This window comes from Symphalangus syndactylus, chromosome 16, assembly GCF_028878055.3.
Source record: "Symphalangus syndactylus isolate Jambi chromosome 16, NHGRI_mSymSyn1-v2.1_pri, whole genome shotgun sequence".
NCBI classification, from domain to species: domain Eukaryota; kingdom Metazoa; phylum Chordata; class Mammalia; order Primates; family Hylobatidae; genus Symphalangus; species Symphalangus syndactylus.
Genome location: NC_072438.2, coordinates 86509896 through 86528208, shown reverse-complemented (window position 1 = coordinate 86528208; position 18313 = coordinate 86509896). Strand labels below are relative to the sequence as shown.

Sequence of the window (18313 nt, the reverse complement as noted above, 5' to 3'; positions counted from 1 at the left end):
TGGGTCCCTTCCATTAAGTGAGGACACAGTGTCTGTCCCCTCCAGAGGATGCAGCAACAAAGTCCCACTTGGAAGTGAAGGCTGGGCCCTCACCAGACACCAAACCTGCTAGTGGCTTGATCCCTGCCAGCCTCCAGAACTGTGAAAATCAATGTCTGTTATTTATTAAATTATCCAGTCTGGTGTAGTTTGTTATAACAGCACAAACAAACTATGATACTGAGACAAAGGACATTCTGCAATAATATAATGGTCAATCCCTCAGGAAGATATAACACTTAATAAACATATTTGCACCTAACAACCAAGTCCCAAAATATGTGAAGAAAAAATGGACATAATTGAATGGAGAAATAGACAACTCAACAGTAATAGTTGTAAACTTCAGTACCCCACTTTCAATAGACAGAAGATCAACAAGGAAATAGAAATCTTGAACAACACTATCAACCACCACACCTAACACTATAAATCAACTACACCATACAGACATGTATAGAGCTCTCCACTCTCTAGGACAGGCCGTGTGTTAGGCCAAAGTCTCTTACCCAAAATTCTTTGGCCCATATGTGTTTCAGGATCCCAAGTTGCCTGGATTTTAAAAATATAATATGGCGCATTTTCAGTAGATTATAAAACATCCATACCACCATCGGGATTTAGGTCAGCACCCTGTAGTCAATCATAATATTTCTACAGCAAAATATATAATAACTATTGATAATAAATGAGATAAAGGCTATAAATAACTTGAAGTTAGAGTCCACATGTTTTTGCCAAAAACAAATTGTAAAACAAAATTAGAAACCTACTGCTTCTACTTTAAAGGCATCTTTCAAATGTATCCATTTTTCTTCATCCCTGCCATCATCCTAGCACAGTCACCATTTTGTCCCTTTTGTCCTTAAAGGAACATTTTAACAGCATCCATGCTTCTAACCCCTGCCTCTCTCCAGTCCAGTCTCCACAAAGCAACTGAAGGCATCTATTATTATTACTATTATGTTATTTCTCTGCCTGAGACTCTCCAATAACTTCCCACTGCTCTTGAATGAGACACCAATTCCTCATGACATCTCCTATGCATCATTACTCAAAGCCGTCCAGCCACATGGTCCTTTTATTCCCTCAAACACCCAGTCCTTCCCTGCTTAGAGTCTTTGGTGTCACGCTTCCCCTTCCAGAATGCTCTTCAAATAATTTTTCGAAGGTAGGATCGTCATCAACCTTTAGGTCTAATCTCAGATGTCACCTCCTCAGACTTTCCCTATCCCTTCTATCTGTTCTTGGCCTTCCCTACATTATTTTTGTTTGTTTGTTTGAAGAAACTTCATTTTAGAGTAGTTTTTTTATTTACATAAAAGTTACAAAGGTTGTACAAACAATTGCCATACACTCTGAACCCAGTTCCCCTATTGTTAATATCTTACATTGCTACAGTCTTATTTGTCACAACTAATAAACCAACGCTGGTACATTACTATTGACTAAGCTCCATACTTAGTTCTGTCTCATGACCTTTTTCTTTCCAAGATCCTATATCCAGAAGACCACATTACATTTAGTCATCATATCTCCTTAGTCTCTGGTTTGTGACAGTTTCTAAGACTTACCCTGTTTATTCTTCAACTTTGAGAAGTACTCCTCAAGTTATTTTGTAAATTGCCCCCAATTTGGTTTTGTCTGATGTTTTTCTCATGGTTAGACTATAGTTATGGGTTTGAGAGAGGAAGACCACAGGTGAAATAATCTCATCACATCATACCAGGGGCAGATGCTATCAACATGACTTATCGGTGATAATGCTATCAGTTATCACTGATAATATTAAACTGGATCGCCTGGCTACATAGAATTTGCTAGCCTTCTCGATTGTAAAGGTATTTCCTCATCCTTTCCACTCTATTACCAATCTACTCTTTGGAAGCAAGTCACTAAGTACAAAGGATAGGGGGAATTGAGCTCTACCTCCTGGAGGGGAGATTATATACATAAATTATTTGGGAGGCGAGAATTCTACCATTGAACCACCAGTGCAATTACTTGGAATTCTGTAAGGGAGACTTGTCTTTTCTCTCCCATTTACTTATTTGTTTGATGATTTATTTATATTGGTGTTCACCTACAGATTTTTATATTATAGTTCAAGATACAATCCAAGCTAAATTGTTGCTCAAATATTTCCAGCTTTAGTCACTGGCGGTTCTTCCAGGTTGGCTCTTGTGTCCCTTTGATGACTTATCCCCAATTCTTTTGTTTTTTGAGCACTTCTTTACAGTCTGGCACTACAAGGAGCTCCAGTCTCATATTGCATGTGACTATTTTTTTAATTGGAGAATGATGTTAGAAACTGAGATCTGGTGCCAGGTGAGCTTATTCTCACTCAGGTGCCACTAATACTGAACCCCCTCAACAGACAAGAGCTAGAAAACATATATATGTAAACTAATCAAAGCATAAGCACATATGTGTAAATATTTCTATATTTAACCATGTCTATCAATAGAGATAAAATGGATCATGTGATACTTGATTAGAGTGGAGTACATCAATATAAACTCATGCTTTGCTTAAGCCTGAGTTCAAATAAACTATATAAACCATTTCTATCAACATAGAAATGGCTACATATAGAAACATTTACAAATACATATAGAAATTTCTATATGTAACATTTATATATATTTCATAGATATGTAACATTTATATATATATTTCACAGATATGTAACCATTTCCATATGATTACATATATTTCTATATGATTACATATATTTCTATATGTAATCATTTATATAGAAATGGTTACATATCTATGAAATAAATGATTACAAATGTATCGTCAATATAGAAATAGTTACAAATGTATAGTTTATATAAACTTATGCTTAAGCAAAGCATGAGTTTATAAGAATGTACCCCACTCTAATCAAGTATCACATGATCCATTTTAGCATACTCTTTTTAATCATCCAGTATATTTTTCAGGTTTCACCAGAGAAACAAAACCAATAGGATGTGGGTGTGTGTGTGTGTGTGTGTGTGTACATACGTGTGTATGTATACATATGAGTGTGAGGAACATACAACGATGTTCATTTACTTACGAACATACAACAATGTTCATTTACTTATGTCCCAACATTACCCCACTGTAAGCTGAGGAGCATACTGAATGCATATCACTTTCACACCATCATGAAATTGAAAAATTATAAGTCAAACCACTGTAAGTTGGGAACTGTCTGTATATACACGTGTGTGTGTGTCTGTGTGTGTATGTGTGTGTAAAGAGAGTAATTATAAGGAATTGGCTCACACAACTATGGAAGCTGACAAGTCCCAAGATCTGCAATCAGCAAGCTGGACACTCTAAAGAGCCAAGATTGTGGTTCCAGTTCAAGTCCAAAGGCATGAGAATCAAGAGAGCTGAAAGCACAGATCTGAAAGTCTACTAGTCCAAAGGCTGATACATTCCAGACCCAGGAAGATCCAGTGTTTCAGCTCAAGTCCAAAGAAAATAATGACGTTCCAGCTTGAAAACAGGTAAGCTGAGTTCTCTCTCAGTCAAGGGAAGGTCAGCCTTTTTGTTCTAGTCAGGCTTTGAACTGACTGGCTGCAGCTCTCCCACATGAGGGAGGCCATCTGCTTTCCAGTGTGCTTTATCGGTCTACCAATTCCAGTGTTCATCTGCCCAGAAACACTCTCACAGACATACCTAGAATACTGTCTGACCAAATACCTGGGCTCCCCATGACACATAAAATTAACTCTCACACCCAGTTTATTTCCATTAGCATCATTAACACAATCTATAATTAGCTACTTTTTGTATTTATTTGCTCACGTGCTTTTCTTCTGTTCCTTACTATCAATAATTTAAGTTCTAGAAGCAGAGGCCCTGCTTGTTTTAACCAACTCTGTAACTCTACGGCCTAGAACAGTGTCTGCTATGTAGTAGTGGTTAACGTGTTGAATAAATGAAAAAAGAATGAAAAAGTACCAATAATCAATTAAAAAGTACCAGTTTCCACTATGAGTAACATAGTAGAAAACAACAAAGAATACTTTGAGGCTACCTCTAAAACATGAGTAAAATCACCTTCCAGACCAAAAAATAAACACACACCGATCTGTCACTGTGTCACATTATATGAATAATCATGCATCCATCATCACTTCATACTGGAATTCTCCCCACAGGCAATTCAAGGGATGGTTGGTGTTTTTACCTGAAGCTTACTGTAGTAGAGCTTAATCATGTCCAAAATAAAGAAGCATATTTCTCTTTCAAGTTTTCTTTTCTGTAACAAATATGACTTTCAGTCTTAGTAGTATTCAGGTTGAGGGCAGTAGGCAGACAGGAGGCAGGGAGATTCATCACCCATCCTATATGTTTCACCAAATCACTCAAACTTTTTCCAATATCAAAGCATCTTTCACTCCATAGCCTAGGAACCATGTCACCCACAGCTACCCAAAAAATTCTGGCACAATTAGTTGTAAACTTGTTGGCTTAGCATGTTTTAATGTCTTTCAATGACTTCTCAAATTGCCGAAAACCTAGTCTAGATTTGAAAATGAATTTAGTAGAAGCGATGGTAGTGTGACTGAGAGAGACCACTGTGAAAGCAAAGACTGTTTAGGAAGAGACAGAAAGGTGGTTTTGCATTCAAAATTTCTTTCTGCTTCCAGGGGAAGAAAGCGTGGCATGGTTGGTCCAGAGAATGCCATGCAGGCAAAGACTTCCACCCTATTCACTGTGCCCTTCTCCTTCTTTCCATGGGGCTGGAGGTCTCACTGGAAACCTCCCACCTACTCATTCCCACACAAAAGATGAGAGTCAGATGATGTTAGGAAAAGGAAGAAAGAGATGGAAGAAGTATAAGACACATATTTACTGAATGCTCAATACAGGCCTGGCAAATCCTGTGTTCTTGACTACTCTAAGATTTTTATTTCCTTTATTTAAAAAAATAAGGCACTTGCATACATATTTATGTTTTTTAAAAAATCTACAAATATAACATAGGAAACAAGTTAATACTAGGGAGAGAGTTGGGGGAAAGAGAACAGGGCAAAATTATTTCCTGCAGGCTATGGAAGATTGGTTAATAAGAATATAAGAAAAATCCCCTCACGGTGTGTGAAAGATGCTTCCTTCTTAAAATCTTTTCTAACAGGTTGAACAAACCAAGGCAAGCCTGTGTAAGTGTTCCGAAACAATTCTTTATTCATTTGAATGATTCTATAGCTCAGAGTCATGACACAAATGGAGTAAGGAGATGAAATCTTACACAATCACAAGACCATAACAAACAAAGGAGTGCCAGAAGGGTTCCTGGAATAAGAGCTGGATACTTATGGGCGGCATCCTCCCCACCCCCGACACCCCATGCCCAAATTAAGCACTTGGCCACCTGCACCAAATCAGTATACCAAAAAGAGAAGAAAAGCTAAAAGGCATACTAAGGCAACAATGGAACTCTATTGTTATAAGGAAGGGACATCCATTGTACAGGTGTCATCAGTCAAAATGAACCAACTCAAAGAGGTAAAAACTAAAGAGAAAGCATCTTTTTAGATGGTAGTTTTCAAAGCATTCCACTCCTAAGGGAAGGATGGAATAAGAAATGTGTCCTTAATAAGTTCCCTTATTGACTTTGTTGATATAGAAATGTTTCCGGGTTCTTGTCATGTCTTATCATATAACAGGTTCCAGTCCACCTCTTCTTACATCAACTTCATTTGGCTACATCATGTGGAACAGCTTTTGAATTATGAGTTATGCTCACAGGGAAGATGTTGTCAGATATCCAAGGATACAGAAAGCACAAACCACAGTGCAGTTTTTCTTGGCCAACTCCTCTGTGTCTGCCATCCATTTACTTGTAATTGTAGGTGATTATCTACTCATCAGTCCATTCCCTGCTATTCTGAAGGGTCGGAAGTACTCTCATTTTGCCCTCAGAGTCATCCCATTCTACTCTCAGAAGGTCCCAAAATAGAAAGAAGCCGAGTTTCCTTTATACCAATCCCTTTAGCAAAACATCAGTCACAGCATAGCACAACTACACGCCAAGGCAAAGCAGGAAATTAGTGAGGAGGAAATAGCCTGTTCTCTGGCTACATCTCCCTGGATTTGAGTATTGTATTCACCGGTGGAAAATCATTTTTGAAGTTATGTTACAACTGTGCAAACTGCTGATCAAAAAAGTCACCTTGTTTTCAGCCAGGTGGCAGATTTCACACCAAAAATTTATATCCAGTAGACGCTCTTAGCAGCTCATCTATATCCATGATCATACGGTAAAATTTCCAACAAATTATTCAAATTCCCTGAACAAATGCTAGAAGAAACCCTTCAACCAGTGACAGTCTCAAGAAAGTGAGGGTGTTACACATGGGTAATTCCACATTCACAGACTTTTTCCATGACATTTTATTTTTTGAAAAGAGCAGATATGTCTCACTGGAAGCTTTTATAAAAAAAAAAATTCTAGGTTTTAAAAAATAGATCCCTGTGTTACTCTCAAGGCTTTTTTCCTATGGTCTGAAGAACTGAACATACTTGCCCAGGCAACTTGAGAATAGCATTATTAGAAGATCAACTTGAGATACAAGTTGAAAATTAACAACTATTAGATGGCTAATGTATGAGTAATGAATGCAATTTGTTTTCCCTAAATCATATTCTCACTCAGAAATAATATAACCTCCATGGTTCTTGCCACCTTACAAAAACACTCAGGTATGCATCTATTCATTCACACCATAAATATTCATTGAATGCCCATAAAGTGACCAAGAAAATGAACGTCAGCAATATTGAGCTGTGTTATATAATGTGCTCTAACACCTGTCCCGCTCATTGCTATGCTTGTCCCTCAGAATACAGGCCCAGAAACCCTAAGCAAATTAAAATAATCTCATTTCAAGACATTCAGAAGGGAATATTCCAAGGATATTTACTGCACTGCAGACAGCCCGGGGCGGGGTAAGAACATTCTTTAAAATGTATTCCAGGACTCACGGAGAGGAGGACAGTGGCCTGTTCCAAGGACACTTATTCTGAGATGCCCCTGCTTTCCACTCCTGACTTAACTGAAGTGACTCCTCAGAATTTAGGATTTGAATCTGATACGACCAAGAAACTGTTTCAAAGAAGCAATGGTTTTAATATTTAATACTGAAAAGTTAATAGCATTTCTGTATGGAGCTAAAATGCCACCGTTTTCTAAATAATGTAAGTTTATAAGAAGTTCATTTAAAATTACAAAGAAACATAGAAATTTAGAAACATCCCACCCATTGAATTTTCAAAGAGGTTATAAAAACCTAAGTCCAAATCACTACTCCATATGTTTAAATAACTACCAAATGCAGCTGGGTGAACCCAGCTCGCCACCTCTTTTTGTGTGGCCCATGAGTTTTTACATTTTTACATGGCAGGGGAAACATTTTTTTAAAAAAAGAATACTATTTCTTGACACATTAGGATGATATGAAATTCAAATTTCAGTCACTATAAGTAAAGTTTTACTGGAACACAGCTATGCTTATTTATTTATACAGTCTCTATGGCAGCTTTCATACTAGGACAGTAGCTTATCATGGCCCTCCTAGCATAAAATATTTCCTGTCTGACCCTGCAGAGGAAAAGCCTTCTAACCACTAATTTAAATAGTAATACAAATGTTATCAAGTGAAGACAGGTTGGAGCCATGACAAGGCTCCTCTACCCAACCACTGCCAAATCTTCTTGCCATCCTGACTTGCTTTAACCCATAAGTCGACCCATTTCTGCCTAGGATGTTCTTTCTTCTACAGGAAGCTGGGTGGAGGGGCAAACAAAGCACAGAAGAGCAAAGTGTCCAAAGGGAAATGCACTTAAAAGGGCTGGAAAATGTAGAAAAGTAGAAGGTGTGTAGAGAAGGAAGTCCTGAAGGGTATCACCTATAGGGTCCGCATTGTCCCCAAGCCTCATTCTAAATAGTTTAAAAGCAAATACCAGGGCACAATGCCCTAAATGACCTTTGGCTCCTTTTACCGCTGTGTCAGAACCATCTGGCTTAGGAGAAATTGTAAAATCACTGCACATGTAGTCTGTACAGTAAATAAGATGGCTATAGTACTATACAAAGTAAAATTTACATATTTTATTCAGCAGAAAATCATTCATTTCTTCTAGTGAGTAAAATACAGATTCTTATGTTTTGAAAATTAGTAAGCAAATGAAACAAAAATAACTCTAAAGGTGAGAAAATTTCCTCGTGATGTGCTGCTCATTTTGACATTTTTAGTTATCTACAAAATATGCCAGGATAGATATTTAAATATTACATCTCAGCATTGTTTTTTAGTTATTCAGCCATGGTAATAAAAAAGTCTCCCCTCAGCTTGTCATTTGCTGTTAAATCTGCAGAGAATGGAAGTAAGAGCAGCAGTTAGAGAACAAGTCAAAGGGGTGTCTCACCAAGTCACAGGTTGCACATATGCAGACATTTTTAAACCATGAAATGCAAATGTCTTGAATGATTTCAAATGACAGAATGCAATGCTGATACAGTTCACGCTCTGATGTTTTCTTGATACATTTTCAAAACCAAAGTCAGTTTTCAATGATAATTTGTCAGCTCCTCCTAGCGCATCAGCTACATCCTATTAACAATCAGTTCTGAAGGTGGAAATGCCCCTTTCACGATGGAGCCCCATTTAGAAAAGTAATGACCACGGGTTCCTCAGAAAGTTAATTAAAGTTCTATGTATGCCTTACAAGAAGGTCTGGAAGCTGTACCTAAGAAGGATAGCCAAATAAACCCACCTGCGGCCCCTCCGATTCAAATCCATTATGATGAATCCCAGGGTTTTAAGAACATGGATAAAAATCAAAAATAATCTCAAGTCCTTCTCCTTGCTAAGAGATTTCCCAGTCATTCTTACTGCTATAAGAAGATCTGCTGCTGACAGCACATTAGAAGAGTTTAAAGGAAAAGGAGTAAGGGAAAGGCTAATAAAAAACAGTATAGGCCAATAACAATGGCCAAAGCCTAATCCCTGAAAAGGTCTATGGATCACATGCAAGTCTCTAACCCTTCCCAAGTAGGCAACGCAGGCCTTCGGTGCTCCAAGCAATGCAGGAGGAGGAAGAAGGAAAGTTGGTGGACACCACCATTCCCTTTGACTCCCTTTGACTGATACTCAGCCATTACCCCTTCTGTGATTGTCCCCCAGAAATCTCAGACTTCTCTGACCTCCTACCTACTCACAGGTTACATGCACCCCACCTGACAGGGGCTATTCTAAAGCATAAACAAAGTATGGCTGCCTGACCTTGAATAGTGCTGCCCTGTGCTTGGCCACATTTAAGAGAATCTCATTGCTCCAACTATGAGTAGACTCCAATAAGGACATAAACAAGACCCATGGTGAGGGACGTCTGGAGAGTAAATAGGCTCACTGCACTGAGATCATTATATCTCATTACACCTGCTTTTAAAAATGCTGATTCATTCATCACGGATGTCAACTGATTTGGTCAGAAACTGAGGTGGGATCCCAGAAAAAGCAGGGAATAAAAATCCAAGGGTAAAGAAGGATATGGAAAGAGGAGCCATGAACTTCACTTTGGTGACACAATGAGAAGTAAACAAGAAGGACCTGTGGCAGTGAGCAAGTGAAGGTCCCCATCCCTTAGCTCACTGAACAGATCATAATATCCAAAGCCAGCATTTAAATGGCACCTGCTATGGACCAGGTGTCATTCTAAGCATTTCACACATATTTATGTGCCTAATTCTCAAAATAAGGTATAAGATAGGTACCACTGTCATCTCCTTTTTGAAGATGAGTCAATGGAGATGCAAAGAGTTTAAGTAGCTTGTCTAAAATAACAGATTATTACCCTCCATTTACATTTTCTTTGTTTAGGCAATACAGTCTGTCTTTTATAGAAAGTTTAAAATTTCACATACAGTACTTTATCCCATAAATGTTATCTCTTCAAAGATCCATCATGCCTCTGGAAAAAAACATTGAGGCCATTCATAAACTGGAATATGGCTTAATTAATGTATAATGCTCCTAACATCTCAAAATAAAATTGATCTTATATGTCCACGCATTTCACTAATTTTAGGCCAGATTCAAAACAGAACTAGCCTTTACTCTCAAATTGTCCTTAACGCATCATCTTGGATATGTTAATAAATAAAATAGATTCTGCCAGTAAATAAGAAGGTAAATGCATTTTAATTACCTCAAATGTCTTAATTAACTCCTACTGCTAATGATACGGCAATTAAGGTTTAACTATGTTGTACAGGATACATCTGCTAGGTTTCTATTGGGTAATGCTGCCGAGCATCACTGAAATCCAATGAAATTGGGAGGTTAGACTCCAATTCTCAAAGAATTCAAATCTCAATGAGAAAAACAAGTGAAACTAAGGTGTTAGGCTCACTGCAGCGTGTTTTCCTCACACACACCTGCTTCCTGATAACTGCTCTTTGCCCTTCTCTGTCCTCATCTTCCTCTGAGCACAAGGAAATACAACATGGTAATACTTGCTTGTGAAAGTGCTTGAGGATATACATCAAGCACCACTGGTGAGTTCTTGCATACATTGTTTTAACCTCCTTTGGTTCAGAGCCCTGGAAGGCAAGTTATGGTGATATGTGCTGATCTACCTGGACTTCATGAGGACCAAATGCTGAGACCAGGTCAGGAAGGCATGGCCATTTTAGAAGCTAACTCCTATGGTGGATAAAGATGGCCACTCTCTTTAAAAGAAGGGCCAGACTCCAGAAATGGAGTCTATTTCCCCTTCTCTTGAATCTGAGTTGGGCCTCTGTCTAGCTTTACACAAAAGAATGAAGCAGATGGGGAACCACGTCATTTCCAAGGCTATGCCTTAAGAGATTTGTAATTTTCACTTTCATGGTCTTGGAACCCAGCTATCACAGTGAAAAGCAGCAGCCACATGGAGGGAGAACTGAGACACCAGGTGGCAGCCCCAACTGAGCTTCCAGCCAACAGCTAGCACCAAAACCAGGTCAAATGAGCAAGCTTTCTTGGATGTTCCAATCTGGTTAAGCCTCCGGATGATGATAGCTCCAGGTGATGCTGCATGCAGAGAAAGACATCTCAGCTGACTTCCATCAACCCATAGACTCTTAACAGATCATAAATGACAGCTGTTTAAAGCACTAAGTATTGAGGTGGTTCATTATGCAACAGTAGACAGTCAAAACCTTCCCAAACCATCTTAGAGACCCAGGTTGAAACTAGTTCCTGTTTGCTACAGCCTTTTCCAGGACAAGTCCTGACAGATCCAGAAACATGAAGGTGGCTAGGATGGGATTGAGAAGCACACTTTCCAACAGGGCAGCTAAGACAGTAGACCCTGGGCCAGAGTAAGTCTGAATCTTGGCTTTGCCTTTTACTAGATAGGTACCTAGTAGAAGTTACTTAACTTTACTGTGCCTCAGTTTCCCTTTGAGTAAAACAGAAATATTCCTCACCTCATAGATTTGTCATGAAGATTAAATATCAGTATCCATATACGTAAAGCATTTAGAACAGTGCGTGGCAAAGTATTTGTGAATATTAATATGTGTTCTCTGTTCTGTTCTACATCCAAGAAACCACCTGCTCACAAGGGATTGGCCTCACACAGATACATGTGTATCTGATGTAGTCCTGAAAAGTTATTTCATCTCCAGCATGTTCTGAGCTATCATCATCACATTCATATCAACTTTGTTTCTACATATGATTTTGCAGGTCACTACAACAATCAGATCAGGTTACAGATAATAGTAGTATTTACAGATGTCATAATAAAATTAATCCTAAATATGCTAGTAGTACCGGATTAGTTTTTGGGTTTTAGTTCCTTTTGGGGAAAAGGAAAATCATATGCACAGTTTGGGAGTTACTTTTTAAAAATAATGATTGAATCTTTTTTAAATGAAGCAAGAGACAGTAGTAACCAATTCTTTTTGCTATAGGATTAAAATTAGTAAATAGTATTTTTTTTTTGCCCCAACTCTTTATCTCCTCTCTATTTTAAAATGTCCATCAAGTACTTATCTCTATTTACTTCAAAATTAATCATCCCAAATGAATTAACATATAGTTGCCATAAGTTCAAGCTCTTTAAATAGTCTTCTGTTTCAGCCAATGAGTGTCTGACCATAGCTCTTCTCATGGAACTTTTCTCTAGAGCCCAAAACTCTCTCATTTCTTATTTTCCCACATACTTCTATTGATAAAACTGTTGTAGATCCAATTATACTACCTATATACTAGTCTTTGAAAACGGTTTCATCTGTTTTTCAAGACAACTATGATGGATTCATAAACTGATACCCAAGTAGTTTAATCAGAGGTTCTGGGAAAAGGTGTCAGGTTTGTGCCTGTCTTCAGCATGATAATATCACTCATCCATATTATTTATGCTTTCTCTTTCCAAATTATTCATAAGCCCTAGGTCAGCTTGAGAAATACATATTTTCATTTTGTGCTTGCTAATCATGCATTAAATGGAGACTATCAGAGATGCAAATTAATTGTAAACTATATAAAGGATGCAAAAATTTTAAACTATGAAATTTAAATTATTAATGCACTAGTAATTCAGCTTCCAGGTTCCTTCTGCAAACGCTGGTAGTTCCACCTATACTACATTGCTGAACAAAAACCAAATTGGGTGATTCAGATAGCAACAAGGAACACGACAGTTTATTACTTTTTCCCCTCCCAACTTTTCAATTCCCTATTCTTTTTCCTTCCATACTCCTTTGTCTGTTTTGAACCCTATTCTTTTATGTCTACTTAACTTCAGCCTACCAGATAACATTAATTACACATTATTCTGCTTTTCCTTAAGATGTCATTCTTAATATTTTATATTCTACCTGTCTGTTCAAAGAACCTGAATCTGTTTCACAATAAATTTTAGGCCTATTTTCCAGGGCATTTGTGGATTTATGTGTATTGTGTTATTATGTGATTATACACAAAAAGTTTAAGAATATATAAGAATACTATTTCATTAGTATTACTGAGAGTAACTGTTGGGGGAATACTTCTGCATCCACTATGTAGTTGAACACAGCAAAGAAGAAAATCAGCCAAAATTTAACTGCGAAAGAACATCATATGAAAAACAAAGCCTGGTTAAGTGGAAATAACATTCAGATTAGAACTAATAGGTTCAACCAAAGTTTTCATACCAGTGAAGTTTTGCTTTACTCGTATCTGTTCTCCATAAATGGAGCCCATTAGAGCTTAAATGCTTAAGTTAACAAAATATTAATAAAATCAATTGTGTAACATTTCTAATGAATAAAATTGATTTAAGTGTGGTATAAGTCATTTTACCAACTTGCCTTTTTAGAAAAAAGACTGGTATCATTTTATCAATAAGTAAAAAATTAATAAAGGAAATCATTCGATTAAAATGTCTTTTGAGTTTCTCAGATAAAATGTCATGGCTTTCTCAAAACACACGTTTACAAATTCTAAATCTTGGTTTTACTGTAATTTTCACAAAATGTTTTTAAGTAGCATAAGTAAATACCCTTAGTAATAAACAAGCTTAGTGCATTCACGTTAACAAAATTATTTCAGGAAAAATAAATGTTGAAACTGCTTACCTGGCAAGGTTGTTTCATTTTAATGGCTATAACATGGTATCTATAACAGCAGAGTTCACAGGTCCAGGAACCTCTCTCACTGATCCACTTTAGCAGGCACAGCTGATGTGTATACCGAACTGACCCATCACATCGGCAGGGGTTCAACAGCTCACCCTAAAAAGAAAACAGCTCAGTGTGAATATTTGTGTCTGTGTCTCTATTTTAAAAACCTAACGCTTCCTTTCTTTTCTTTCAAAGCCATTTACTCAGGATACAGCATCAGGCTCTATCCTAGGAAATGAAATTAAAATTTTATACCTCTGATGGGAATGAAACTAAAGTCTTAAAACTATTTCAAAGATATTGCTTAGAGTTATGACATAAATGTTCTACCAACATACAAAATGTCTGCAAGATATAGCTCCCAATACCCGTGGGGGAAAGCTGTACTATTAAATCTCTTTAATAACTTTTAAGTGGATGGTCAGATGCATTTCCTCTGCAGTTATTCTTAATCATTGCTAAAGAAGAAACACATGGCATCCCAGAAAGCGGCATTATGCTTTTTTTTTTCTAAATGTAGCATCATAAATATTGACTTAGGGCACTATATTCCTGAAAGCCTGTATATTCTTATACAATTTCCTTACTTTTAAAAACATTACACCTAATCTTTTCTCAGACCACACATTTGTAAGGGACATATGCTATCCTTTCCTCTGCATGATTACTCTCATATAAGTGTGCATGCACCTATAACGGTGTTTATAATTTTAGAATTGTGTTGCTGACAAAATATAAAGTACATTGTTGGCATAATAGCCTTTCTTTCAAAGTCCATTCCTATTTCTCTTGTAAAAACCACCACATGCTTTTCACATCCGTGAGATTAAGTCACCCAAATTTGCAATAAGGAAAGACTCTGCCCTTTCTGGCTGTGATATGACATCCGTCTCAAGATACATCTGTAGAAAACGGACTTCACCTTACACCTGACAGGTTTGCTTCTGAGCATGAACCAAAATCCATCGAATAATTCACAAAAGCTACTTTTGGCATTATCACTAAAGCACCTGAGGAACACGTAGCTGCTAAGCCAGGAAGGAAAAAGAAAGTGTAGGTGAAATGAAACCCAGAATTCGCCACTGGGACATTTTTATTTGCCTTCACAGGAAGGAAAGGGGAAGGCATATTGGAGCCAGTGCTCACAGGGCAGAACAAGCCGAACCTCACTGGAGGCAAACTCCAGCGTGCGCTGTCCGTGGTTCTGAAAGCTTAACCGGCGCGAGCTGGAGCCGCCGCCGGCTGCCTCGGGGTCCCGCCGGGCCTTACCTGCTCCGCGCCCTGGAAGCAGATCTTGCAGATGGGCTGGTGGTGCTGGTGCTGGTGCCCAGCGCGCTGGTCGCCGCCGCCACTGCTGCTGCTGCGGCTGCTGCACACCGAGCGCGTCTCGGACTGGTCTCCGGCGCCCCGCCGCTCGCCCTCGCCGCCCGCGCCGGCCTCAGACTCCCCGGGGCCGCCTTTCGCTGCCGCCGCCTCCGGGAGGCGCCTCGGACCTTCCCCGGAGTCGCCGGCCGCCGCCACTTCCTGGCCGGCGGGCTGCAGGGGCAGCGGCGGGGGCGGCAGCTCGTCTGCGCCCCTGCGCCGCGGGGCCACCTCCCCTAGCGGCTCGCTTGGCCCCGCGGCGCGCGCGGGGGTCGCGGGGGACGCGGGCAGCGGCGGCAGGTAGCACGGGGCCGCGGGGACCGGGGCCGGCTCTCCCGGCGGCGGCGGCGGCGGCGGCGGAGGAGGTTGCGGGGGAGGCTCGGCGTCCCCGCTCTCCGCCCCGCGACACCGACTGCCGCCGTGGCCGCCCTCAAAGCTCATGGTTGTGCCGCCGCTGCCCTCCTGCCGGCCCGGCTGGCGGGCCGGGCTCTGGCTGCAGGGAGAGAGAGCGCGGAGCGGGCGGGAGGGAGAGGGGAAAAGGAGGGAGGGGGCCTGGGCGCCTGGGGCTGGGGGGCGGGACGGGGAGGGGATGCGGAAGGTTCGGCGGCGGCGGCGGCGGCAGTCGCGGCCGTTCGGTGGAGCCGCCGGCTCGGCTCTGATGGAGGCGGCGCCGAATTCGGCTGCGCGTGAGAGCCGCGCCGCGGAAGGGGGGGCCGGGGAAGCGAGGGGGCGGGAGGGAGGAGCGGCGCGGCGGGGGTGACCGGGCGCGGGGTGGGTTGGGGGCGCGAATCAGCGGGACGGAGCTCGGGGTTCGGCTCCGAGCGGGCGGGCTGGAAGAGGGGGATCCCTCAGCCGCCTCCACGGGCCGGCCCCGCGCTCACGTCGGTTTCGGGGCGGATGACCCCTCTCCAAACGGCGCAGCACTGCGGCTCTCGTGAGCGGGGAAGGAGGGGGCAGGGGAGAGGCTGCGGGTCCAGTAACCGTTACTGGATGGGCCGGTGGGATGTGGCGCGGGCCGGGTGGGGCGCGACAGTCTGAGCCGAGACCCGTGTGGGCTTAGGGGCGCGCGAGGCGGGTGCCCTGGGCGCGCCCGAACCGGCTGAGCAGTGGAGCAGGAAAGGGCGCTGGACCCGGGACTGTAACCGCCACTTCCCGGCGCTCGCTCCCCGCGCTTGGAACCCTCAAGGGCACTCTCAGGGATCCCCGAGAGCCTTAAAACAGAAGTCTCTGGAACCTGTGTCCTCTCCCTGTCTGTCCTGCCCTCGAATCCCTGTGTCCTCCTCACCCGCTCCCTCCTGCAGTGAGCATCCCGGGTTGTTGGTAAAAATCTTGGTGCCTGGGAGGTCGGAGCTTCGTCTCCTGAAATGGTTTATACTAGTGAACCCTGGCGCCACGTTCTGTGGCTTATAATCACTTTCGTCCTCGCCGTATGAGGAAGCAAATGACACCGCCCCTTACCCTGGAAAAGTGGTTGCAGCCTTCCCTGGATCTTAGTTTTACTCACCCCGAAGTCAATTTCTCGATAACTCCACCGTGCAAAACCTCTGTGGGACTCATCTTCACGGCAGAGCTACAGTTTTCTTTCCGGAAAAAAAAAAAAAAAAAAAAAAAAAAAAAAAAAAAAAAAAAAAAAAAAAAAATCCCTCACCTGCAGGGAACTAGGCTGAGAATCGTGCACATGCAGTAGTTTCCAAATCCGTGCAGTATGAGATCATAAAGCACCGGATTTATATGCGGCAGTGTGTCTATCCGAATTTTCACTGATGTGACGCTTTCAGTCTTTGACACAAAGACACAGAGCAGTCATTTTTGGCAGCGTTTCATAGCTGAAGACCCAGGATCAGAAAGACAAAATAACTTGTTCAAGGTTATAGAACTATTAACAAAGAACTTCTGTGTTCCCTGACTCCAGATTTTCTGGTTCAAATGCCAATAATTTTTTCTTCCAATCCTTTCTTCTGCCGCCTAAAATAGTATTGTAGTACATTGTGTGTTTGGCGCTATTGACTCCCATTAATAGTTAGATACTCTGTAATGGCTGAGATAAACTACTAGCTTAAGTTCATTTTTCCATTTCACGTTTTGGCAGTAAGAAGTATATTTGATTCTTAAAGAAGACCTACCTCTTTTGACAGAAATTAGTTTCGTTTGTCAGAGAGAGAAGGTAGTGAAAAATAATTCAAGAATGTTTTGTCACAAATGGTCTCTGATGAACTAGTTTCCAGGAATGTCCTCTAACACTTAGCCCCTTCAGACTGGCTATTTTTGGTAGCAGAGTGGCAGGCAGCAAGCACATTTTTAAAACAATAATCTCCAGGAACTTATCACGTTGAAGAAATGTGGTTGTAGATATGCTTTCATTTGTGGTCTTCACCTGTCAGGATGACAACACAAGTTTGTGTATTGCCACAGTCAAGATAATCATAAGCCTTATGATCATCATAAACCTTCTTCATAAGTTCTTGAGTTAAAGGGTGTCTAGATTTGTACAGAATCCCTTAAATAATTCCATTTATGACTAGTAAATTTCTACCAGGTATGATAAAGTGCATCGGTACTCGAAGGACAGCATAAAAGCTATGGGTTTTGTATAAATGGTGTAGAATAATTCAGACAGCAAAGCGGCATGGATAAAGGAGAAAAGGGCCACAAGGCTAGATGTGTCCTCTCAGTTAATTGTTTCTGAAAAATAAAAAAAAAATAAGTTTGCTTGCTAAATTGGGTAGCCACATAAGATTCCTTCCCAGTTTCAATGACCTCCAAAGCTGACCAGTCCCTGAAGAAGGGAAACTTGCTCATGATCTTCAGTTAACCCAATGCATTTTCAATGGGTCCAGGAAAAACACCTTCTTTCTCACTTTGGCTACATCCTCTGTCATAAAATTATAAAATAATGGAACGCAGAAAGGATGAATTCCTCTCAGCTGCTGGCATCTAAGTGGAAGAGAGATGGAGACACAGACATCAGATAGAGCAGTGCGCCAGTGGCCACTGACAGCCATCAGTAGCAAGGTGCATCTGCCAACTGAAAATGAATGAGGGGAAATGCAGGTTTATCAAATTTGAGCAAATATTGAAAGGATGATCAAATCTTCATGATGCCAGTAAACCAGTTGTTCATTCATTTAGTTGTTTAAGCCAAAATCCTAGGTGTCATCCTTGACTTTACATCATACATTCAGTATACAAAAATTTCTTTCAAATGTACTTTCAAAATATTCACCAAATTTCACTACACCTTTTCAC

The 18313-nt window shown here is 40.8% G+C and overlaps 1 protein-coding gene across 3 annotated transcripts in view; it reads right to left on the bottom strand.

Annotated features, from left to right (window-relative positions):
• Nucleotides 1–16799, bottom strand: part of MARCHF11 (membrane associated ring-CH-type finger 11) — a 150094-nt gene extending 133295 nt beyond the window's left edge. The window contains exons 1-3 of one of the 3 annotated variants that reach the window (XM_055245822.2): nucleotides 16568–16797; nucleotides 14975–16417; nucleotides 13661–13816 (exon numbers count right to left, since the gene is read on the bottom strand). In XM_055245822.2, the coding sequence (XP_055101797.1) occupies nucleotides 13661–13816; nucleotides 14975–15508 (690 nt within the window). In that variant the 5' untranslated portion in view covers nucleotides 15509–16417; nucleotides 16568–16797. Of the gene's footprint in view, nucleotides 1–13660; nucleotides 13817–14974 lie in introns of all 3 variants that reach the window. The other 2 variants (XM_055245823.2, XM_063619579.1) reach the window with 2 other exon arrangements.
• Nucleotides 16800–18313: the final 1514 nt, after the last annotated feature.